The 21,328-nt window shown below is 46.4% G+C and overlaps 1 protein-coding gene across 1 annotated transcript; it reads left to right on the forward strand.

Annotated features, from left to right (window-relative positions):
• Positions 1-4,571: 4,571 nt before the first annotated feature.
• Positions 4,572-5,220, forward strand: LOC134625242 (neurogenin-1-like). Its single transcript, XM_063470444.1, has one exon. It carries the CDS (start codon positions 4,578-4,580, stop codon positions 5,163-5,165), a length of 588 nt encoding a protein of 195 aa, XP_063326514.1. The 5' UTR covers positions 4,572-4,577; the 3' UTR covers positions 5,166-5,220.
• Positions 5,221-21,328: the final 16,108 nt, after the last annotated feature.

Raw genomic sequence — 21,328 nt, forward strand, 5'->3', positions numbered from 1 at the left:
TTAGCCTGCCTATTACGCAAACACCGCCCTCCATTTGGACCTCGGGCTCTCCATGCCTCCGTGTCCTCCTTGCTTTCTCTCCATCATTCTCAAGTGCCTCGCTAGTGAAAGCGCAGCTGTTTGGCCTGCCCATTACGCGAACACCGCCCTCTGTTTATGCTCCTCGCTAGCGTACGCTTATGTCTGCGGAGGGCCGGTTTCGCGAACACCCCCTTCGGTGAGGACCTCGGGATCTCCGTTGCTCCGCGTCCTCCTTGCTCCTTCTCCTTCGTTCTCATGCGCCTCGCTAGTGAAAGAGAAGCTGTTTGGCCTTCCTATTACGTGAACACCGCCCTCCAGTTGGACCTCGGGCTCTCCGTTTCTCCTCGTACTCCTTACTCCCTCTACATCTTTCTCAAGCGCCTCGCTAGTGAAAGAGCAGCTCTGTGGCCTGCCTACTACGCGAACACTGCCCTCCGTTTGGACTTCAGACACTCCTTGCCTCCTCCTCATCCTTGCTCCCTCTACATCGTTCTCAAGTGCCTCGGTAGCGTACGCTTAGGTCTGTGGAGGGCGGGTTACGCGAACACCACCATTTTTGAGGAACCCAGTACCTCCTACACACACACACACACACACACACACACACACAGACACACACACACACACACACACACACGAGGCAGTGAGGAGGAGAAGGAGGTTGTTGCTACGCCTGCGTCGCGAAACCAGGGCTCATTGTGTGCGCGCCCGGAGTAGCTACGGGGAAACACGTGGGACAACCGACCAGTTTGGGGTCATGGTTTATTCAACGCGTATTTTCAGTGTGGTTTAACTTGGTAATCTGATCTGAAAGACTTTCCCTGAATGTGCCTTAATTTCACCTCTTTTTCCTTTCTCCTTTTCTTAGCTTACTGAAAATGTTGGCGACCAAAGGCCGGATTCAGGGACGTGTGCTGCTTGTGCTACTCGCGTTACGTGGGCAAACTGCTCGCTGTCATCATCGATACAAAGGTAAAGTGCAATCCCAGGGTTGTGTGCTGCTTGTGGTACTCGCTTTATGTAGACAAACTGCTTGCTGTCAACATCGATACAAAGATAACAAAAGAATAGCCTAGTGTAACGTAGTGTTTCATGTTTTGTTTTGTTTTTTTCTAGAATGATTCACATGTAACCATCGTTTCCCCAACCCCGCAGGCTCTGCGACCCGTGAAGAACTGAGACTCCTTCTGGTCGGTAAAACAGGCTCGAGAAAGAATGCGTCCGGAAACACCATCCTGGGGGATGCGTACGCTTTCAAAGAGGACGTTTCGCCCGAGTCTCTCACCGACAGCTGTCTCAGAAAAGAGGCAGAGGGCGACAAACTGGTGGGAGAGGATGTGGTGAAAATCGGCCAGCTGCGGCTGGTCACAGAGTGTTACAAAGGAGATTACTGAGATTCGTTTGTAACAAAAGGCTGATTCTTTCAATGCACGCATCCTACGGTGAGATTTATATCATGTATTCACAGCCACCAGAGGCGCTGTACAGCACCGAGTGCCTGAAACACAGACAGTTTGTTGATATTTTTTTAATGTAAACCTTCTTTTTTTTTCATGTAAACCTGTTCTTGACATATCTACTGAGATTCGTTTGTCTTGAAAGGCTGATTCAACCCCGTTGTTGACTTTTATTTTGCCTTCCAGATTGCCTCAGTTGTATCGTGAGTGTAATTTCAAATAAAATAAAATAAAACTCAGAAGCATCTGTGTGTTGTATTCTTCTTCTTCTTCTTCTTCTCATCATTATTATTATTATTATTATTATTATTATTATTATTATCATTATTATTATTATTATTGTGATTATGCTTCATTTTCATGTACTGGGGTATCAATGACCCCCATGGTGCCACAGCAGCTTCTGTGTGTGGTCCCCAAGTGCTACGTTTTCTTTCCCGATCCCCTGACGAACCCATTAGAATCGCTCTGGGGCACTCTTCGACCCCAAATGATCATTCTGGTTTTTTTTAACATTTTCATTCACCGGTCTCTACTGAGGTTGGGGTACTCTGGGACCCCCGGGGTCTGGGGCTGCCCCGAAGGGAAGCATGAGGGTTAACATTTTCATTCACCGGTCTCTACTGAGGGTGGGGTACTCTGAGACCCCCGGGGTCTGGGGCTGCCCCGAAGGGGAGCATGAGGGTTAACAGCGGCCTCCCATGGACGAACGCCATAGAGCCTGCCCGAAACTAGGAGAAAAATTGAAACGGGAGTGGCATCCGGGGAGGGAAACGTGGGTGTACGGGGCGCGGGAGCCAACCCTGATGCACGGCCTGTGAAATACGACCCAGTGGAGAAGGCGACGTGAGAGGATAGTGCTTGTATTACGCGAAACTCCCTGGCTTGTGGAGGACAGATGTGTGATAAGCATGAACACAGGCTCATGAACACAGGCTCATGAACACAAGCTCATGAACACAGGCGCAGGTCTCATGGAGAGGGTCTGAAATTGAGTCTCATGCGCTGAATAAAAAAAAATAACAAAAACAAATTAGGCAAGGTGAAATTGTAGGCCGGGAGTGATATTGGGTTGGTTCTTTTTTTGGGGGGGGGTTGTGCAAAACACACACGGAACAGAGTGTGGTGGAGGCTGGGACACGGAAAGAGTACAGCTTTCGCGTAGCTTGCGTGTCGCTTCACCGTATTGTCTGTTACCACACGCGGGAGCCAACCCTGATGCACGGCCTGTGAAATACGACCCAGTGGAGAAGGCGATGTGAGAGGATAGCGCTTGTATTACGCGAAACTCCCTGGCTTGTGGAGGACAGATGTGTGATAAGCATGAACACAGGCTCATGAACACAGGCTCATGAACACAAGCTCATGAACACAGGCGCAGGTCTCATGGAGAGGGTCTGAAATTGAGTCTCATGCGCTGAATAAAAAAAAATAACAAAAACAAATTAAGCAAGGTGAAATTGTATGCAGTCTTTATATATGCAGGGTAGTGAAATATCACAAAGTGCAATGCTGACTAGTACAACAAGTAACATTAGGCCGGGAGTGATATTGGGTTGGTTCTTTTTTTTTGGGGGGGGGGTGTTGTCCAAAACACACACGGAACAGAGTGTGGTGGAGGCTGGGACACGGACAGAGCAGAGCTTTCGCGTAGCTTGCGTGTCGCTTCACCGTATTGTCTGTTACCACACGCGGGAGCCAACCCTGATGCACGGCCTGTGAAATACGACCCAGTGGAGAAGGCAACGTGAGAGGATAGCGCTTGTATTACGCGAAACTCCCTGGCTTGTGGAGGACAGATGTGTGATAAGCATGAACACAGGCTCATGAACACAGGCTCATGAACAAAAGCTCATGAACATAGGCGCAGGTCTCATGGAGAGGGTCTGAAATTGAGTCTCATGCGCTGAATAAAAAAAAATAACAAAAACAAATTAAGCAAGGTGAAATTGTATGCAATCTTTATATATGCAGGGCAGTGAAATATCACAAAGTACAATGCTGACTAGTACAACAAGTAACATTAGGCCGGGATTGATATTGGGTTGGTTCTTTTTTTTGGGGGGGGGGGTGTTGTGCAAAACACACACGGAACAGAGTGTGGTGGAGGCTGGGACACGGACAGAGCACAGCTTTCGCGTAGCTTGCGTGTCGCTTCACCGTATTGTCTGTTACCACACGCGGGAGCCAACCCTGATGCTCGGCCTGTGAAATGCGACCCAGGGGTACTCTGGGACCCCCGGGGTCCGGAGCACATAATAATTATGTTTAAAAGCTGTTGGTGGTCAGACTTTTATTGTGAAAGGCTTCATAGTTGCACGTCTGTCGGATTTAAAGGTGAACAGTAGTTTTTTTGTATGGCTGCTGAGGTGCACAGAATGAGCAGGTGCAAGTTAAACTTTGAGACGTTTCTCTTCACGTTAAGGAAAAAGCCGAACAGTGACGAAGACTTCCGGGTAGAAAGGACTAGTTTTCTTTGTTAGGATGAAGCTCCTTTCTCCTTCTGCTGCTGCTCCTCTTTCTGTTTGTGGAGCAGTGAGCAGAGGATGGATGGATGGATTCTCCGAAGCGTGTCTCAGCCCGGCGGGGTGGAGGAGGTGGAGGTCTCTCTGCCTCTGCTTTCTTCTTCCACCTTTTTTCATGTTTTTGGTTTAAACTCTCGTAGTGGGTTTGGTTCTTTCTGTCTCGCGGGGGGGCATTGCGTGTAGTTCGCGTGGCCGGCCGCGCGCTCTGATTGGCTGGCCGTGATTACCGGCACGCTTCTCTGCGCGGGGCGGACAAACACCGCGGGCGTCATTATGTTAATGAGCTTCTCCCGCGGCACGGGGCAGACCTGCCGCAGCATTCATCCCCTCATCTTGCGCGCTAATGCCAGGCCGGGGGGGGTCACAGGGGGCGCGGGGGCAGGGGGCCGGTCATTGTCCCAAGCACGCTATATAAGCGGGCTGAGGCCGGTCGTGTGCCAGGCTCACCGGATCGCACGAGCTGATCCAGAGCAGAAAACACGCAGAGACACGCGCGCCGCTCCGAACTGCCACAGACTTCAGGTGAATTCCTCTTGCGTGGATCCCTCACGCCTCCTCTCCTCTCCCCGCAGTCATGGACTCGCTCTACTCCGACATCGACAGCAACAGCTGCAACTTCTTCCCGCACAGCGAAGACGAGGAGTCCCGCGGCCCACGCTGCGCGTCCCCGCAGTCCGAGCAGCAGCAGAAGAAGCAGCGGCGTCGCGGTCGCGCGCACAGCGACGTGACGGTGCAAGTGGTGAAGAAGAACCGGCGCCTGAAAGCCAACGACCGCGAGCGTAACCGCATGCACAAAATGAACGACGCGCTGGACGCGCTGCGCGGCGTGCTGCCCTCATTCCCGGACGAGACGAAGCTGACGAAAATCGAGACTCTGCGGTTCGCGCACAACTACATCTGGGCGCTGTCCGAGACCATCCGCATCGCGGACCTGCAGGCGGGTAAGGTCGGCGAGCCGCCCGTGCTGCTCAGCCCGTGCCTAGCCGAGGCCCCTAGCCCGGGCAGCGATGCCTGCTCCTGGAGCTCCAGCGGCTCCTCATCCTCCTCCTCCCCGGCCTACTGCGCATCCAGCCCGGGCAGCCCCGCCGTCCCCGAGGACTACAGCTGCCTGCGGCAGGACGCGCTGTACGGCTTCCGCAGCTTCGTGCCGGGCATCTACTGATCCATGAGCCCGGAGGTCCCGCTGGAATAAGACTGAGAGCCGCTATTTGCCTTACTCACACCTCCTTCTCCTCATCACCATCATCATCGTCGTGCTTCTACGGATGGACTGGAAATGAGAGGAACTGAATTTGATCTGTTTTTTATTATTAGTTTTGGGTTTTGTAAATTTCTCCAAAAACCTTTGCACTTTCCCCTCTCCCCTCTCTCTCCCCCACAGTCTGCAGGTTACAGTCAGTCTCAGTTTTTCTGTTTTCGTGTCGGAGGTGAAAAGTCAATTTTACAATTAGTAAAGTGATTCTGCAGAAAAGAGAGCGTGGAAATCGAGTTTCAACGCTCCCACAATAGACTGAAAGGAGCTGCCCGCATTCATTATGTATTCCACACACACACACACACCCTCTCTCTGCATGACTACTACCTACTTGTGAATAAACCATGTATGTTATAAGCAATGTGAGTGTAGTGTAACCACCAGTTGTGATATTGTAGGTTGACAACAATGAGACGATACACGCTGATGTGCATATCACTACTACTACGACTACTACCTACTTGTGAATAAACCATGTATGTTATGAACCACATGAGTGTAGTGTAACCTGTTGCATGTGAATAAATGATAACAATCAAACAAACCAGGTCTTTTGTCTTGTTTTATTATCTCACATCATTGTGGCGTAGCTACACACAAAAAAACCCAGCAAATGTTAATATGACATGCAAGCTCTTTACTTTTCTTCGAGGTATTTGACAATCACATTATCATCGGTCGAGCGTACACGCTTCGCCTCGGGTTCCCCGTAATCCGAATGCATTGCGGTGGGTACTCTATTTGAACAAGGTTCTGATATTTGACTAACATCCATTCCTCTCACAAGAGACTCTGAATATTTTATCATGACATTGCTCTGTGGACCAGGGCACGTTTTTCTTTTCCTAGACACAGCTGACATAGTGGACCAACTCACATATTCACATGAAAATCGTAAGAGTCTGTATCGGGGTCTGTGTCAGACTCCGAACACGCAGTCATGCGCGGGGGTGCCTCGGAAACTTCTGCTTCAGCGTCGTAGCTGCAGCCTGGTTGAGGTGAGATGGATGTAGAAATGTCGGCGCTCGGTCTGTGTCTTTTACGTCGAGTCTTCGGTGAATCGGAGCCTGAATCGGAATCATAAGAAGACAACTTTACGGGTTGAGCTTCTCTGTGGTGCTTAGTTATGGCCTTGCGGTATTTAGAATGGTTTCTCTTGCTACCGCTTTTCTTTGATGAAACGAAATCTGATTCATGCGAAGGATAGAGTCCTTGGTCCTTTCTCAGGCAGTCTTCATTCATGTCACCACAGGTTCTTGGTACAAACGTAACAATGTCAGCAAATGTTTGTCACAACAGTCATTTTTCCCAGATGACCAGATGTGTCTCCTCCGGGATATCCAACCCCGGCATCAGATCCTTGCGATCCAAAAGGATTAGGATCGCGAACATGATACATTTGTGCATGCCATAAAAGTGATTTGTGACCTTTTCAGCCAGTTGGTAGCTGCTCATCAATTCCATAGTACCATAGGGAATGCTGGCCTCTCGTTGCACAATCCTCCATGACAACAGCTTCTTCACTCGAAATAGCTCATTCGCGCTCAGCATGGAGAACACATGACACAACGCTTGTTTCTCATCGATGTAGTCAAGTTCTCCTTGGATTTTCAGTTCAAGAGGACATGTGACGTTGTAATCCTTGTGTGATGTCACAGCATCGGTTTTTAATGATTCAAACATGCCCATGATCATCGTTTCTGCATCCTTTGTGCCCATGAACCTGGACAATTTGGAGATCAGACACTCGGGATGTAGCATGTGCTCAGTCTCATGTTTGTGTTTCTTAAACGCACGCTTGACGAAATCCTGCTGTTTTTCATTGAGACATCCTTGGTCTTCACTCAGTGTTTTCAATAACCACTCGAAATCATTTCAATTTTTGCTCAGGTAGTGTGAGATGCGAAATTTCCATGAAAGTTCCATCCCAGAACTACAGTAGATGATCCAGGCGTACACCAACTAACTCTTGTGAAGTTGAATGATATAACTGTTCAGTTGTGTGCTGTGCTGACATTTTATATGCATACCCCATAAGAGACCAAAACAAAAAAAAAATAATATCCGGACCGAGAGATAATCTCCCAACCGACAGTATGTTGCCCGACGCAAGAGCGCAATTTTACCTATGTATGTAGATTTTGTGTATTGCACAGATTTAAGATGTGTGCCCGTGTCAGTGAATGTGACGCTGTTCAGTGTACCATCCAGAATTATAAAGCGTAGTAGCTTTTGTCATGGTCCTCTGTCTCAGAGGAACACATTCGTGTACTTCGCATGTTTCACACGATCAAGGCTTTTGTCGTCAAGTACAAACAACCATACAATATAAGAGTTCTTGTAACACCTTTAATGACATGCAAGGCATATATGTAAATGTAAAAGGCAGTGCAAAATACAAAACAAAAGAGATCAAGTGCAAGAGATGTAAGACATCCAGTAAGACCTGCTGTAAGAAATATAAAATGTTATACATGACGGTCTTTCCTTATGAACTGGATACTTCTGGTGGGTATCATAACGACCTCGGATCCCTCCCATCATCAAGAGTTCGACTACAGTGTTGATCAAAATACGTGTAAGACAGAAACAAGTAAAAGCTTCATGATTTAGATAATACATTCTGTGAACACTAACAAAGTTCATATATGGTGATTTCACATTATTGAAATGTAAATGTACAAAAAAGTTTCCCAAGGTACACCAGTGTTAGATAAAAGTACACACGTGACGAGAAATGTAACATAAACAAACACTTCAACAATTCCCAGTTATCACAGTGGTCCCAGTAGTAAGTCATCATTGACGAGAAATGTAACAGAAACAAACACTTCAACAATTCCCAGTTATCACAATGGTCCCAGTAGTAAGTCATCATAGTGAGTACAGACCTTAGGCATATGAAGCACCGTAACACGATTACGAGCACCATATCAAAATTACAAACAAACACTTTCAACAATTCCCAGTTATCACAGAGGTCTGAGTAAGTCATCATTGCAAGTATAGACCTGAGGCATATGAAGTGCCATAACACAATTACACCCAAACTCGTGTGTGATGTCGATCTTAGGATCTCCATCCAGATAGTCAGGGGGTTGACTAAATAGCTGCTCTGGGTACCTGAGGTCAATGGCATAGCTTAAATCTGTCTCTGTTCTTTGCTGTTTAATCTGAGGCACAGTTGCATCCATGCCAGTTTTAGCTGCGAGCATAGAGATGAAATGAGCAAAAGTGGGACTCTCGGAAGGCATGCAATCGAATACGACCTTGACAAGGTCTAACGTTCCTTTGCCGTAATTCACACAAACCCATCTATGTAGATAGTACACCATAGAGTTAAACTCCTTAGACGATGTCAAAGTCCGTACTCGATTGTCGGCTCTGTCTGTGATTGGCAGTAGGATGACACCAGTGTCATTATTTCTCGTGGAGCACCACATGGCCAGGATAACGCGGTCAACGAATACAAAACAACACCAATGAAAGTCTACGGCACCCATGTTAACATCAAACAATCTTGGTGTGTGTACATCAGAGGCTAGGATAGCTTCTGTGTTGGGCACGTTGCATCCCACCACGATGTGATCCCAGAAGCCTGGAACGTGCGGTATACACACGTATCTGTACGCCGACTGCAGCGGCATGGGGGAGTTGAGCCAGTTCCTGAAGGCCGTCACATCTTGTGCGTTGATCAAACTCTCGAAAGCTTAAACAGAAAAAAAAAGAAAACATACGAAAATATGAACATCGCTCGCAGTGGATAGCATAGACACACAAGACAACACTTTCACAACTAACCTTGTTTCAATTCGTCTACGGTGGGAGCGCTGCGGTGCAGGTGTATAATATCTTGTACGCTTCTGTTGATCTCGGTCCTAAATGGAGCTGTGTTATCTAGCTGTAGATCCCACTGAGCATCGGCTTCAGCTATGTTAGCCAGCTGACTAGCTGTAACGTTGACAGTAGCGCGTTTTGATACTATCTTGTGCTTAACACAACCTCGGTCTTTGGTGTAACACAGTGAGCATATCACACAACCACAGGCGCACTGAACTGGTCGGTTTAACTTGATGGCGTAATTACTGCAGAGTACAGTATTGTTGAATGTGCATTCGCAGAATGTGCATCTGATGGCCTTTTGCACCATTTCAAGTATGGATTGCAGGAATTCACGATACTCTCGGTTCCAGTCTTGGAAGTTTTCATCTGGACTCCTCCGGGACAGCCTTGGGAGGAAGGATGTGTCGGAAGGTGATTGTCGGTATGCTTTAGCGGTCGACTCGTCCCCGGTGTGGATGCTTGAGCTGGCTTCTTCTGTTATTGTTTTACCAACGTGTTCTTCAAAGGGGGTTGTTAGTTTGGGTTCGACTGACAGCCCATCTGAGTTTTCATGGCTGATGATCAGAGTGTGAGTATCCGCGCTAGGTTCTGCGTTATGCGGTGGTAAGAGGTACGAGGCTTGTTGGTCATTGCTACTATAAGCGTTACAGGTCCCTTCCACTACCGACACGAGCACGTCGGCAAATTGTGGACCATTTAGTGGGGTGAAATGTTCTTGCATGTCATTTATGTACGCAGCGCTCTCTTGAAACTCATCCATTACGTGGAACCTGTACAATTTGTTTTTAAAAAAAAAAACAGCATTAGTTTCCCTGTGATACAGATCAGTTGGGTTATGTTATGCAAAATGATTGACTTACAAACTTTCAGTGGCTCTTTTTGTCTCCTCAGCTGAGGGATCTGCAGACTCTGGGCCAGCGCTTTGTTGCTGCTGCTGCATTGTAACTTGTCGTGAGGTACCTTCTGACGGGTATGATGGGTTATTGTTATGGAACCTGTACAATTTTTTTTTAAAAACAGCATTAGTTTACCTTTGATACAGATCAGTTGGGTTATGTTATGCAAAATGATTGACTTACAAACTTTCATTGGCTCTGATTGTCTCCTCAGCTGAGAGATCTGCAGACTCTGGACCTGCGCTTTGTTGCTGCTGCGTTGTAACTTGTCGTGAGGTACCTTCTGACAGGTATGATGGGTTATTGTTATTTAACACCTGGATTAGCGCTTGGGTTTTTGCAGCGCTGATCAAGTCGATGTCGTGACCCGAGTTGTGACCGCCTTCAGTTGGCATATCACCTTGAAGCGGGGCTAGACTGCCGGTCTCGCAGTTTCCAAGTGCGGGTTCGCCGTGACGCTCGGATATGCAATCAGCGTCCTCCTTTGGATCGCGCAACATCTGTATCTCAGTGTTATCATGGACCTGAGTATCTCCAATGGTGGTGGTTTCGTGCGCTGTTTCAGCGGGGTCTATCTCAGGAGGAATCTCGTCCATTTTCAAGTCGAGGTTCTCCATTTGGCCTTTTGGTGCAGTGGGTGATGACTTGCTGAGCACACACTGTGTTTTTTGCGGAGGCGTTGTAGTTACCACACGTTTGGTTTTCGTTGTTCTTTTACAGGGTGTTTGGTTGGTTTTTGTATTCCAGCATTTCAGCCTCACCCGTTGAGGGTTACGCGATGGGACGCTTACACCTGTACTTGGTGAGGAGGCGCCCTTACTTTTCTTCTTGTTAGGAGTACTTTGTGGGGGGCTGTTTACAGGCTTTCCTGGTGAGGGGGGTCCATTGGTAGTGTTTTTGAGGTTTTGTTGGTTGGCCCCTTCTGCCAGGGAACTTGGCCAGGAAGTGACTTTGGTCTTCTGTTTCTTTTTTTGGCTGTGTTGGCTGTTGTTGGTGCTCTTGTGCTCTATCCGACATTGTTGAGCTGATGGGTTACGTGATGACACGCAAGCTTTTTTTTGTGCGTTCATTATTGGAGTGTTGTTTGTCGGCGAATGGCACTTGTTTTTTGCTGTTTGTTCACATTCAGCTGAGGGCCGAGTGAGATTAACAGAGGAAGCAGGGCTGTTACGTTTTAGTCCATTCCACGGACTACTGTTTCTTTCAGCAGTGTTTGTCAGTGCATCGTACTTGTTTTTGGGATTTTGTGTACGTTCCGCTGAGGTCTGAGTGACATTAACAGAGGAAGCAGGGCTGGTACGTTTTATTCCATTCCACGGACTACTATTTCTTTCAGGATAATATGGTGGTCTCTGTGCATCTTTGGTTTCTGATTCAGAGGAATCGGAATCTGAGGAACTAGACGAACTCGAACTCGATGAACTGGAATCAGAGGAACTCAAACGCACGTTTTGCACAGGTTGCATTTCTTCTTGTTCCTTGTCACAATCAGACTCATCGTCGGAGTCGGTGGTTTGTGGGCTGTTGAACTGTTTCTCGTTTCTCCACGGTCTCTTTGAACTACAAGTCTTCACCGGCGGAGCACGCGTGTGTGTAAGGCTTGTTTGTCTCGCATCATTCTTGGGACGTTGTTTCTGTTGTTGAGGTTTAATTCTGATGCTCTCTTGATCTAGACTGACTCTCGAGGTAGGCACGGGGTGCTTGATGGAGATGGGTTTCTTCCATCTGACCTCTCTGGTGGTCTGTTGCAGCCTTCGGGATGAGAGTGGTTTTCTTTTATCACTGTGGACATCCCTTATATTTTGCTGGTTGTCGTTTTCGCGGTACTGCCGCCTATCGCGTTTTATTTGGTCGACTGGTCTAGTTGCTACACGATCCGGTTTGCAGTACACACGGTTGTTATTCCTTTTAATTGGATATGGTCCTGCGGCCGGCCAGTTTTCCTGGCGGTTGTGGTGTCGCTCCTGCTCAAAACCTCTTCTGTCCAAACGAAGATATTTCTCTTTTTGGTTGTTTACCACAATCACGTTCCTAGGCCTCTTACGTGGGAAGCGATCTGCCTGGAGAACGACATCGTCGCTGGTGTCCTGTCTTGCTGTTTCTCTCGGAACAGCGACGGGTCTGTAGTTGTGTTTCGCTGTGTGTCGCTGAGCTTGTTTGAGTTCATATTCTCTCCTTTGTTGCACATTCCAAAGTACAGAAGGTACGCTGCGGTTTCTTTGGTCCATGTCCAGTTGCCCAACTGAAACTCTTAAATTAACTTTGTGTCTTATGAGATGAGATGAGCAGAACAGCCGCATACATACACGCTTACAGAGTTTTCCCAATGGACTGCACTTTCCCGACCGACATCCCCGACCGGCAGCACTTTCCTGATGGGCGGCGTTTTCCCAACGCGTGGCTTCAGAACTAGGTACTTAGCTCCTGTTCAACAATATCATCTAATATAACATTAACAAAGTTTCCCGACCGGCAGCGTTTTCCCGACCGGCTCTCGGTCGGGAAACCTTTCGTGATCGGGACTCTCGGTCGGCTTTGACATGCTATCCCCACTGAAACAATTTCTCATTAATGAAACTTTGAACCCTCAGCCTTAGATTGATGCCATGAGATTTATTTCTTTTGCATCACACAAAATCGATGCCATTTCACGTACAGGACACAGAATCCATCAAAACGGCAAACCTTTCTTTACACCAAAACTTTCCCGACCGAGGGAGTTTTCCCGACCGAGAGTCCCGACCGAGAGTCCCGACTGAGAACGTTTTCCCGACCGAGAGTCCCGACCGAGAGAGTTGTCCCGACCGAAAAAGTTTTCCCGACCGAGAGTCCCAAATGAGAAAGTTTTCAAACAGGCAGAGTTTTTCACAAACTGTCATTTTCATTGTTTCATTTTATCATGGGTATGTAAAGTGTTGTGCCGTGGTTCATCTTGCACAATGATGAAACGCCACACAGGCCTGCAAACGCCACACAAGCATTTGTAGGAAATCATGGTCAACTTGTGTATGTGTATCGTTTTTAACATTGTAAAAGATGTAAAATGTAGCTGATTGTGTTGAAAATAATAAAAAATGAAATCCAAAGTACTGCTTTGCCATGATATTTATTTCTTTTGCATCACACAAAATCCATGCCATTTAACGTACATTACACAGAATCCATCAAAACGGCAACCCTTTGTTTACACCAAAACTTTCCCGACCGAGGGAGTTTTCCCGACTGAAAAAGTTTTCCCGACCGAGAGTCCCGACTGAGAGAGTTTTCCCGACCGAGTAAGTTGTTCCGGCTGAGAGTCCCAAATGAGAAAGTTTTCAAACAGGCAGTGTGTTTCACAAACTCACGCTGGTATTTTCAGACCAGCTGTCATTTTCATTGTTTCATTTTATCATGGGTATGTGAAATGTTGTGCCGTGGTTCCTCTTACACAATATTGAAACACCACACAGACCTACAAACGCCACACAGGCATTTGTAGGAAATCATGGTCAACTTGTGTATGTGTATCGTTTTTGACATTGTAAAAGATGTAAAATATAGCTGATTGTGTTGAGAATAATAAAAAACGAAATCCAAAGTACTGCTTTGCCATGACATTTATTTCTTTTGCATCACACAAAATCCATGCCATTTCACGAATATTACACAGAATCCATCAAAACAGCAAACCTTTCTTTACACCAAAACTTTCCCGACCGAGGGACTTATCCCGACCGAGAGTCCCGACGGAGAAAGTTTTCCCGACCGAAAGTCCCGACCGAGAGAGTTTTCCCGACCGAGAGTCCCGACCGAGAAAGTTTTCCCGACCGAGAGTCCCGACCGAGAGAGTTTTCCCGACTGAGAGTCCCGACCGAGAAAGTTTTCCCGACCGAGAGTCTCGACCGAGAAAGTTTTCCCGACCGAGAGTCCCGACCGAGAGTCCCGACCGAGAGTCCCGACCGAGAAAGTTTTCCCGACCGAGAGTCCCGACCGAGAGACTTTTCCCGACCGAGAGTCCCGACCGAGAGACTTTTCCCGACTGAGAGAGTTTTCCCGACCGAGAAAGTTTCCCCGACCGAGAGTCCCGACCGAGAAAGTTTTCCCGACCGAGAGTCAAAATGAGGAAGTTTTCAAACAGGCAGTGTGTTTCACAAACTCAGGCTGGTATTTTCAGATCAGCTGTCATTTTCATTGTTTCATTTTATCATGGGTATGTGAAGTGCCGTGGTTCATCTTACACAATGATGATTGCTAAGCCAGATATGAGTCCTGAACGCCACACAGGCATTTGTAGGAAATCATGGTCAACTGTTGTATAAGTATCGTTTTAAATATTGTAAAAGATGTAAAATGTAGATGAATGTGTTGAGAATAATAAAAAAAACGAAATCCAAAGTATAACTTTGACTTGACATTTATTTCTTTTGCATCACACAAAATCCATGCCATTTCACGTACATTACACAGAATCCATGAAAATGGGAAAGTTTTCCCGACCGAGAGTCCCGACCGGGAAAGTTTTCCCGACCGAGAGTCCCGACCGAGAAAGTTTTCCCGACCGACAGTCCCGACCGAGAGAGTTTTCCCGACCGAGAGTCCCGACCGAGAAAGTTTTCCCGACCGACAGTCCCGACCGAGAGAGTTTTCCCGACCGAGAGTCCCGACCGAGAAAGTTGTCCCGACCGAGAGTCCCGACCGAGAAAGTTTTCCCGACCGAGAGTCCCGACCGAGAGAGTTTTCCCGACCGAGAAAGTTTTCCCGACCGAGAGTCCCGACCGAGAGTCCAAATGAGGAAGTTTTCAAACAGGCAGTGTGTTTCACAAACTCAGGCTGGTATTTTCAGATCAGCTGTCATTTTCATTGTTTCATTTCATCATGGGTATGTGAAATGTTGTGCCGTGGTTCATCTTACACAATGATGATTGCTAAGCCAGATATGAGTCCTGAACGCCACACAGGCATTTGTAGGAAATCATGGTCAACTGTTGTATCTGTATCGTTTTTAACATTGTAAAAGATGTAAAATGTAGATGAATGTGTTGAGAATAATAAAAAAAACGAAATCCAAAGTATAACTTTGACTTGACATTTATTTCTTTTGCATCACACAAAATCCATGCCATTTCACGTACATTACACAGAATCCATGAAAATGGGAAAGTTTTCCCGACCAACAAAGTTTTCCCGACTGAGAGTCCCGACCGAGAAAGTTTTCCCGACCGAGAGTCCCGACCGAGAGTCCCGACCGAGAAAGTTTTCCCGACCGAGAAAGTTTTCCCGACCGAGAAAGTTTTCCCGACCGAGAGTCCCGACCGAGAGAGTTTTCCCGACCGAGAGTCCCGACCGAGAAAGTTGTCCCGACCGAGAGTCCCGACCGAGAGAGTTTTCCCGACCGAGAGTCCCGACCGAGAAAGTTTTCCCGACCGAGAGTCCCGACCGAGAGAGTTTTCCCGACCGAGAGTGCCGACCGAGAAAGTTTTCCCGACCGAGAGTCCCGACCGAGAAAGTTTTCCCGACCGAGAGTCCAAATGAGGAAGTTTTCAAACAGGCAGTGTGTTTCACAAACTCAGGCTGGTATTTTCAGATCAGCTGTCATTTTCATTGTTTCATTTTATCATGGGTATGTGAAGTGCCGTGGTTCATCTTACACAATGATGATTGCTAAGCCAGATATGAGTCCTGAACGCCACACAGGCATTTGTAGGAAATCATGGTCAACTGTTGTATAAGTATCGTTTTAAATATTGTAAAAGATGTAAAATGTAGATGAATGTGTTGAGAATAATAAAAAAAACGAAATCCAAAGTATAACTTTGACTTGACATTTATTTCTTTTGCATCACACAAAATCCATGCCATTTCACGTACATTACACAGAATCCATGAAAATGGGAAAGTTTTCCCGACCGAGAGAGTTTTCCCGACGGAGAGTCCCGACCGGGAAAGTTTTCCCGACCGAGAGTCCCGACCGAGAAAGTTTTCCCGACCGAGAGAGTTTTCCCGACCGAGAGAGTTTTCCCGACCGAGAGTCCCGACCGAGAAAGTTTTCCCGACCAAGAGTCCCGACTGAGAGAGTTTTCCCGACCGAGAGTCCCGACCGAGAAAGTTTTCCCAACCGAGAGAGTTTTCCCGACTGAGAGTCCCGACCGAGAAAGTTTTCCCGACCAAGAGTCCTGACGGAGAGACCCGACCGGGAGAGTTTTCCCAACCGAGAAAGTTTACCCGACCGAGAGTCCCGACCGAGAGAGTGTTCAAACAGGCAGTGTGTTTCACAAACTCAGGCTGGTATTTTCAGACCAGCTGTCATTTTCATTGTTTCATTTTATCATGGGTATGGGAAATGTTTTGCCGTGGTTCAACTTACGCAATGATTATTGCTAAGCCAGATATGAGTCCTGAACGCCACACAGGCATCTGTAGGAAATCATGGTCAACTTTTGTATGTGTATCTTTTTTAACATTGTAAAAGACGTAAAACGTAGATGAATGTGTTGAGAATAATAAAAAAACAAATCCAGAGCAAAACTTTGACATAACATTTATTTCTTTTGCATCACACAAAATCCATGCCATTTCACGTACATTACACAGAATCCATCAAAACGGCAAACCTTTCTTTACACCAAAACTTTCCCGACCGAGAGTCCCGACCGAGAGAGTTTTCCCGACCGAGAGTCCCAACCGAAAGAGTTTTCCCGACCGAGAGTCCCGACCGAGAAAGTTTTCCCGACCGAGAGAGTTTTCCCGACTGAGAGTACCGACCGAGAGTCCCAACCGAGAGAGTTTTCCCAACCGAAAGAGTTTTCCCGACCGAGAGTCCCAAATGAGAAAGTTTTCAAACAGGCAGTGTGTTTCACAAACTCAGGTATTTTTTTTTAGACCAGCTGTCATTTTCATTGTTTCATTTTATCATGGGTATGTGAAATGTTTTGCCGTGGTTCATCTTACGCAATGATGATTGCTAAGCCAGATATGAGTCCTGAACGCCACACAGGCATTTGTAGGAAATCATGGTCAACTGTTGTATCTGTATCGTTTTTAACATTGTAAAAACTGTAAAATGTAGATGAATGTGTTGAGAATAATAAAAAAAAATATCCAAAGTATAACTTTGCCATAACATTTATTTCTTTTGCATCACACAAAATCCATGCAATTTCACGTACATTACACAGAATCCATCAAAACGGCAAACCTTTCTTTACACCAAAACTTTCCCGACCGAGAGTCCCGACCGGGAAAGTTTTCCCGACCGAGAGTCCCGACCGAGAGTCCCGACCGAGAGAGTTTTCCCAACCGAGAAAATTTTCCCGACCGAGAGTCCCGACCGAGAGAGTTTTCCCGACCGAGAGTCCCAAATGAGAAAGTTTTCAAACAGGCAGTGTGTTTCATAGACTCAGGCTGGTATTTTCAGACCAGCTGTCATTTTCATTGTTTCATTTTATCATGGGTATGTGAAATGTTGTTCCGTGGTTCATCTTACACATTGATGATTGCTAAGCCAGATATGAGTCCTGAACGCCACACAGGCATTTGTAGGAAATCATGGTCACCTTTTGTATGTGTATCGTTTTTAACATTGTAAAAGATATAAAATGTAGATGAATGTGTTGAGAATAATAAAAAAACAAAATCCAAAGTATAACTTTGCCATGACATTTATTTCTTTTGCATCACACAAAATCCATGCCATTTCACGTACATTACACAGAATCCATCAAAACGGCAAACCTTTCTTTACACCAAAACTTTCCCGACCGAGAGTCCCGACCGAGAAAGTTTTCCCGACTGAGAGTCCCGACCGAGAGAGTTTTCCCGACCGAGAGAGTTTTCCCGACCGAGAGAGTTTTCCCGACCGAGAGTCCCGGCCGAGAGAGTTTTCCCAACCCAGGGTCCCGACCGAGAAAGTTTTCCTGACCGAGAGTCCCGACCGAGAGAGTTGTCCCGACCGAGAGTCCCGACCGAGAAAGTTTTCCCGACCGAGAGTCCCAACCGAGAAAGTTTTCCCGACTGAGAGTCCCGACCGAGAGTCCAAATGAGAAAGTTTTCAAACAGGCAGTGTGTTTCACAAACTCAGGCTGGTATTTTCAGACCAGCTGTCATTTTCATTGTTTCATTTTATTATGGGTATATGAAATGTTGCGCCGTGGTTCATCTTGCACAATGATGAAACGCCACACAGGCCTACAAACGCCACACAAGCATTTGTAGGAAATCATGGTCAACTTGTGTATGTGTATCGTTTTTAACATTGTAAAAGATGTAAAATGTAGCTGATTGTGTTGAGAATAATAAAAAACGAAATCCAAAGTATTGCTTTCCCATGACATTTATTTCTTTTGCATCACACAAAATCCATGCCATTTCACGTACATTACACAGAATCCATCAAAACGGCAAACCTTTCCTTACACCAAAACTTTCCCGACTGAGGGAGTTTTCCCGACTGAGAGAGTTTTCCCGACCGAGAGTCCCGACCGAGAAAGTACATTTGGTGTACACATTTTAAATTTTGAGCTCGATGCACCAACTCAGTGGAGGTCTCTTCGAGCAAAGTATACTGATAGTTTGACCTTAACAGAGAGGGCAAGCTGTAGGCAAGAGCAAAACCAAGCGGAAGAAGAAATTGAAGCGATGCCCGAGCCTGTTGCAGACTCTGAAGAAGAGTCTTTAGCCACAGCAATAACTGCGTCTTTCAATAAACCTCAACCGGAGCCTCAGCCAGAGCCTTCAACTTCAACTTCCTCCGCGCTAGCCACTGTGGGGTCACATGGGACATGTGCTGACTTGTGTGTGTTGTTGTGAACTTAGACAGATGTACATGTTAAGCTGCGGACATGTTTCCTTTGAGGCATGCATCAAGGAGAACGTGAGGGTAACTGGGAAACGAATGTGTTTTATGTGTAAGGTAGAATGCGCATTTTATCGACCGGTGCACACCAGCTGCGTTTCAGATGTTACCTGCGTTGACTGTAACCAGCGCAGAGTGTACATGATGCTATGCGGTCACGCGACCTGCGCGTGTGTGAACAAAGCTTGTTCAGAATGTAACACCAAACATACCGTGAGAAGTTTCTGTGAATGGATTGACAAACTAACAGCTTATCTGTGTGTATGATACATAAAAAACCTACTACAAGTATAGTAGATGTATTGCCATTACAAGTATTGCCATTATGAGTTTGGCTACTGCATCCAACATATTTTTGTATAATAAAGAACCACAAGTATTTCTACTACAAGTGTTATATTTGTGTATAATAAAAACTATTCTAAAATGGTGAATGTCAGTTACATTCTGTATAACATTCATTTATTGTACTGTGTAACAACATACATATTCAAATGTGATGGGCACAATCATTAACCACACAGTCTCTGTGTCTGCAAAGGCATCGGTTTATTGCAGTGTTTAAGAACATACAGATAAAATTGTACACAGTTAAGAAGAGCATAAACTAAACGCAAAGGGTATGTGATGGGCACAATCATTAACCACACAGTCTCTGTGTCTGCAAAGGCATCTGTTTATTGCAGCGTCTAACAACATACAGATACAATTGTGTGCAGTTGAGAAGAGCGTATTTTTTTTTAAAAAAAAGCAAAGCATACAGCTGTACACAAAAGAAAACAATACTTTGATCATAATGTAAAAGCAAACCGTACCGCTGTACACAAAAGACATCCAAGTGAACAACACTTTACATTTCCCAAAGTGACACTCGTGTACATGAGCTAGTTTTTTGGCGTGAGGCACTTGCTTTTCTTAAGAAGCTGGAGATCTGCGCAGCAGGGCATACTTGCGGTTGAAAAAACCTCGGTTGAACTAAGAGATCGAGTGGAGATGCTCTGCCTGGTGGTTAGTCGATCAAGATCGCAACGAAGCGATAACTTCCTTACGTGTCAAGTACAGTTGGTTCACAAGGATTTGCATTCGACTTCTTGTTGTTGATCAGAGGCAAGGGAACCACATTGAAATACGCAATCGGTGCAGACGACACGTACACACGATACATCCTATTGTCTACCGCGCAGTCGCCTCACCAGCTTACGTTCCCAGACATGCAATCGCTCGTACGTTATTGTATGAAGGATGTGAGCAAGCTTTCAGATGGCAAAGAAGACTACGACATGATCAGAGAACTGCAATGTCACCAGACTCAAAGCGCCGATCAGATCAAGTTCTGTGATAAGCTCGAAGGCTTAAAACTGAGATCAGATCCGCATTGCGAGGTAATAGACCGGCGTACAGACCTCAGAGGGCCACCTGTCGTTCACAGGAATCTAAAACCTAGAATGCGTAATACAGACACAGTGTTCCCGAGGCTGGCGTCGGACAATCCGCCTGTTGTTCACAGAAGCGGGGCTGTACAACCTACGGATTTCAGAGCACCACCTGTTGACAGGGATCTAAATCCCAGGACGTGCAATAAAGACAGTGTTCCCGAGGTCGGCGTCAGACAATCCACCTGTCGTTCACAGAAACTTGAAGCCGAATAATGACAGTCCCACACTCTTCGCCGAAGCGACACCCCGGCCTCTGCCTGTTAGAAACACCAGCTCATCTGGAAAGGACCCTGTCGGATTCGGGGAGGGTTACACTTTGCTGGCAGCTTATTATAACTACGGGAAAAACGTGGAACAACAGTCCGAAGTGAACCAAGATCCAGTCAAACGCAACCGCCATGAAGACGGAGCACCTGTAGGATCCGGAATCCATCAGATACGTTACTGGACCCCTAAAGCTAAGGGTAGCATTAACGATCGTGAGCCCTACGAGTAAGAACACAGCTGTGACACGGACTCTTGATTCTCCCGCACCCATTGTATTAGTGTTTGTGAAGACACGTGAAGATAGAAGTGAAATGTTACACTTTTGTCTGTATGATATTGAACGACACAGTGCTGGCAAAGTATTACATTTCTTTATTTAGGTAAAGTTCACAAGTCAAGGTACATCACCAATACATGCAGGCTAGTTCGCTAACCAACAAGCTACGGGTTACCATTATTCCCAATATAGGTCGAGAATGTCCGAATGAGCTTAAAGTGGCGACAACGGGTCACCTTGAGGCGTCGTGCTATAAGACGTCGGGTTACACGACTAGGCCACGGTGCAAAGAATCCACGTCGCTAATATGTTGTATTTAGCATACTCAGTCAAAGCGAAGCCTCTGTTGATCACATCGACCAGCCAGTATGCATCCAACAGGTCTCATCACCCCAGTGATCCTGGTCTATGTGACATCGTGTGGAGCTACTTCAGAAGAAGGCCCATTCTGGATAGCTCTGTACAACTGTAACTAACGACTACATGTACATATTGAATGTGCACCAAATTTCAAGTAATAA

This window comes from Pelmatolapia mariae, linkage group LG4 (assembly GCF_036321145.2).
Source record: "Pelmatolapia mariae isolate MD_Pm_ZW linkage group LG4, Pm_UMD_F_2, whole genome shotgun sequence".
Lineage (NCBI taxonomy): Eukaryota > Metazoa > Chordata > Actinopteri > Cichliformes > Cichlidae > Pelmatolapia > Pelmatolapia mariae.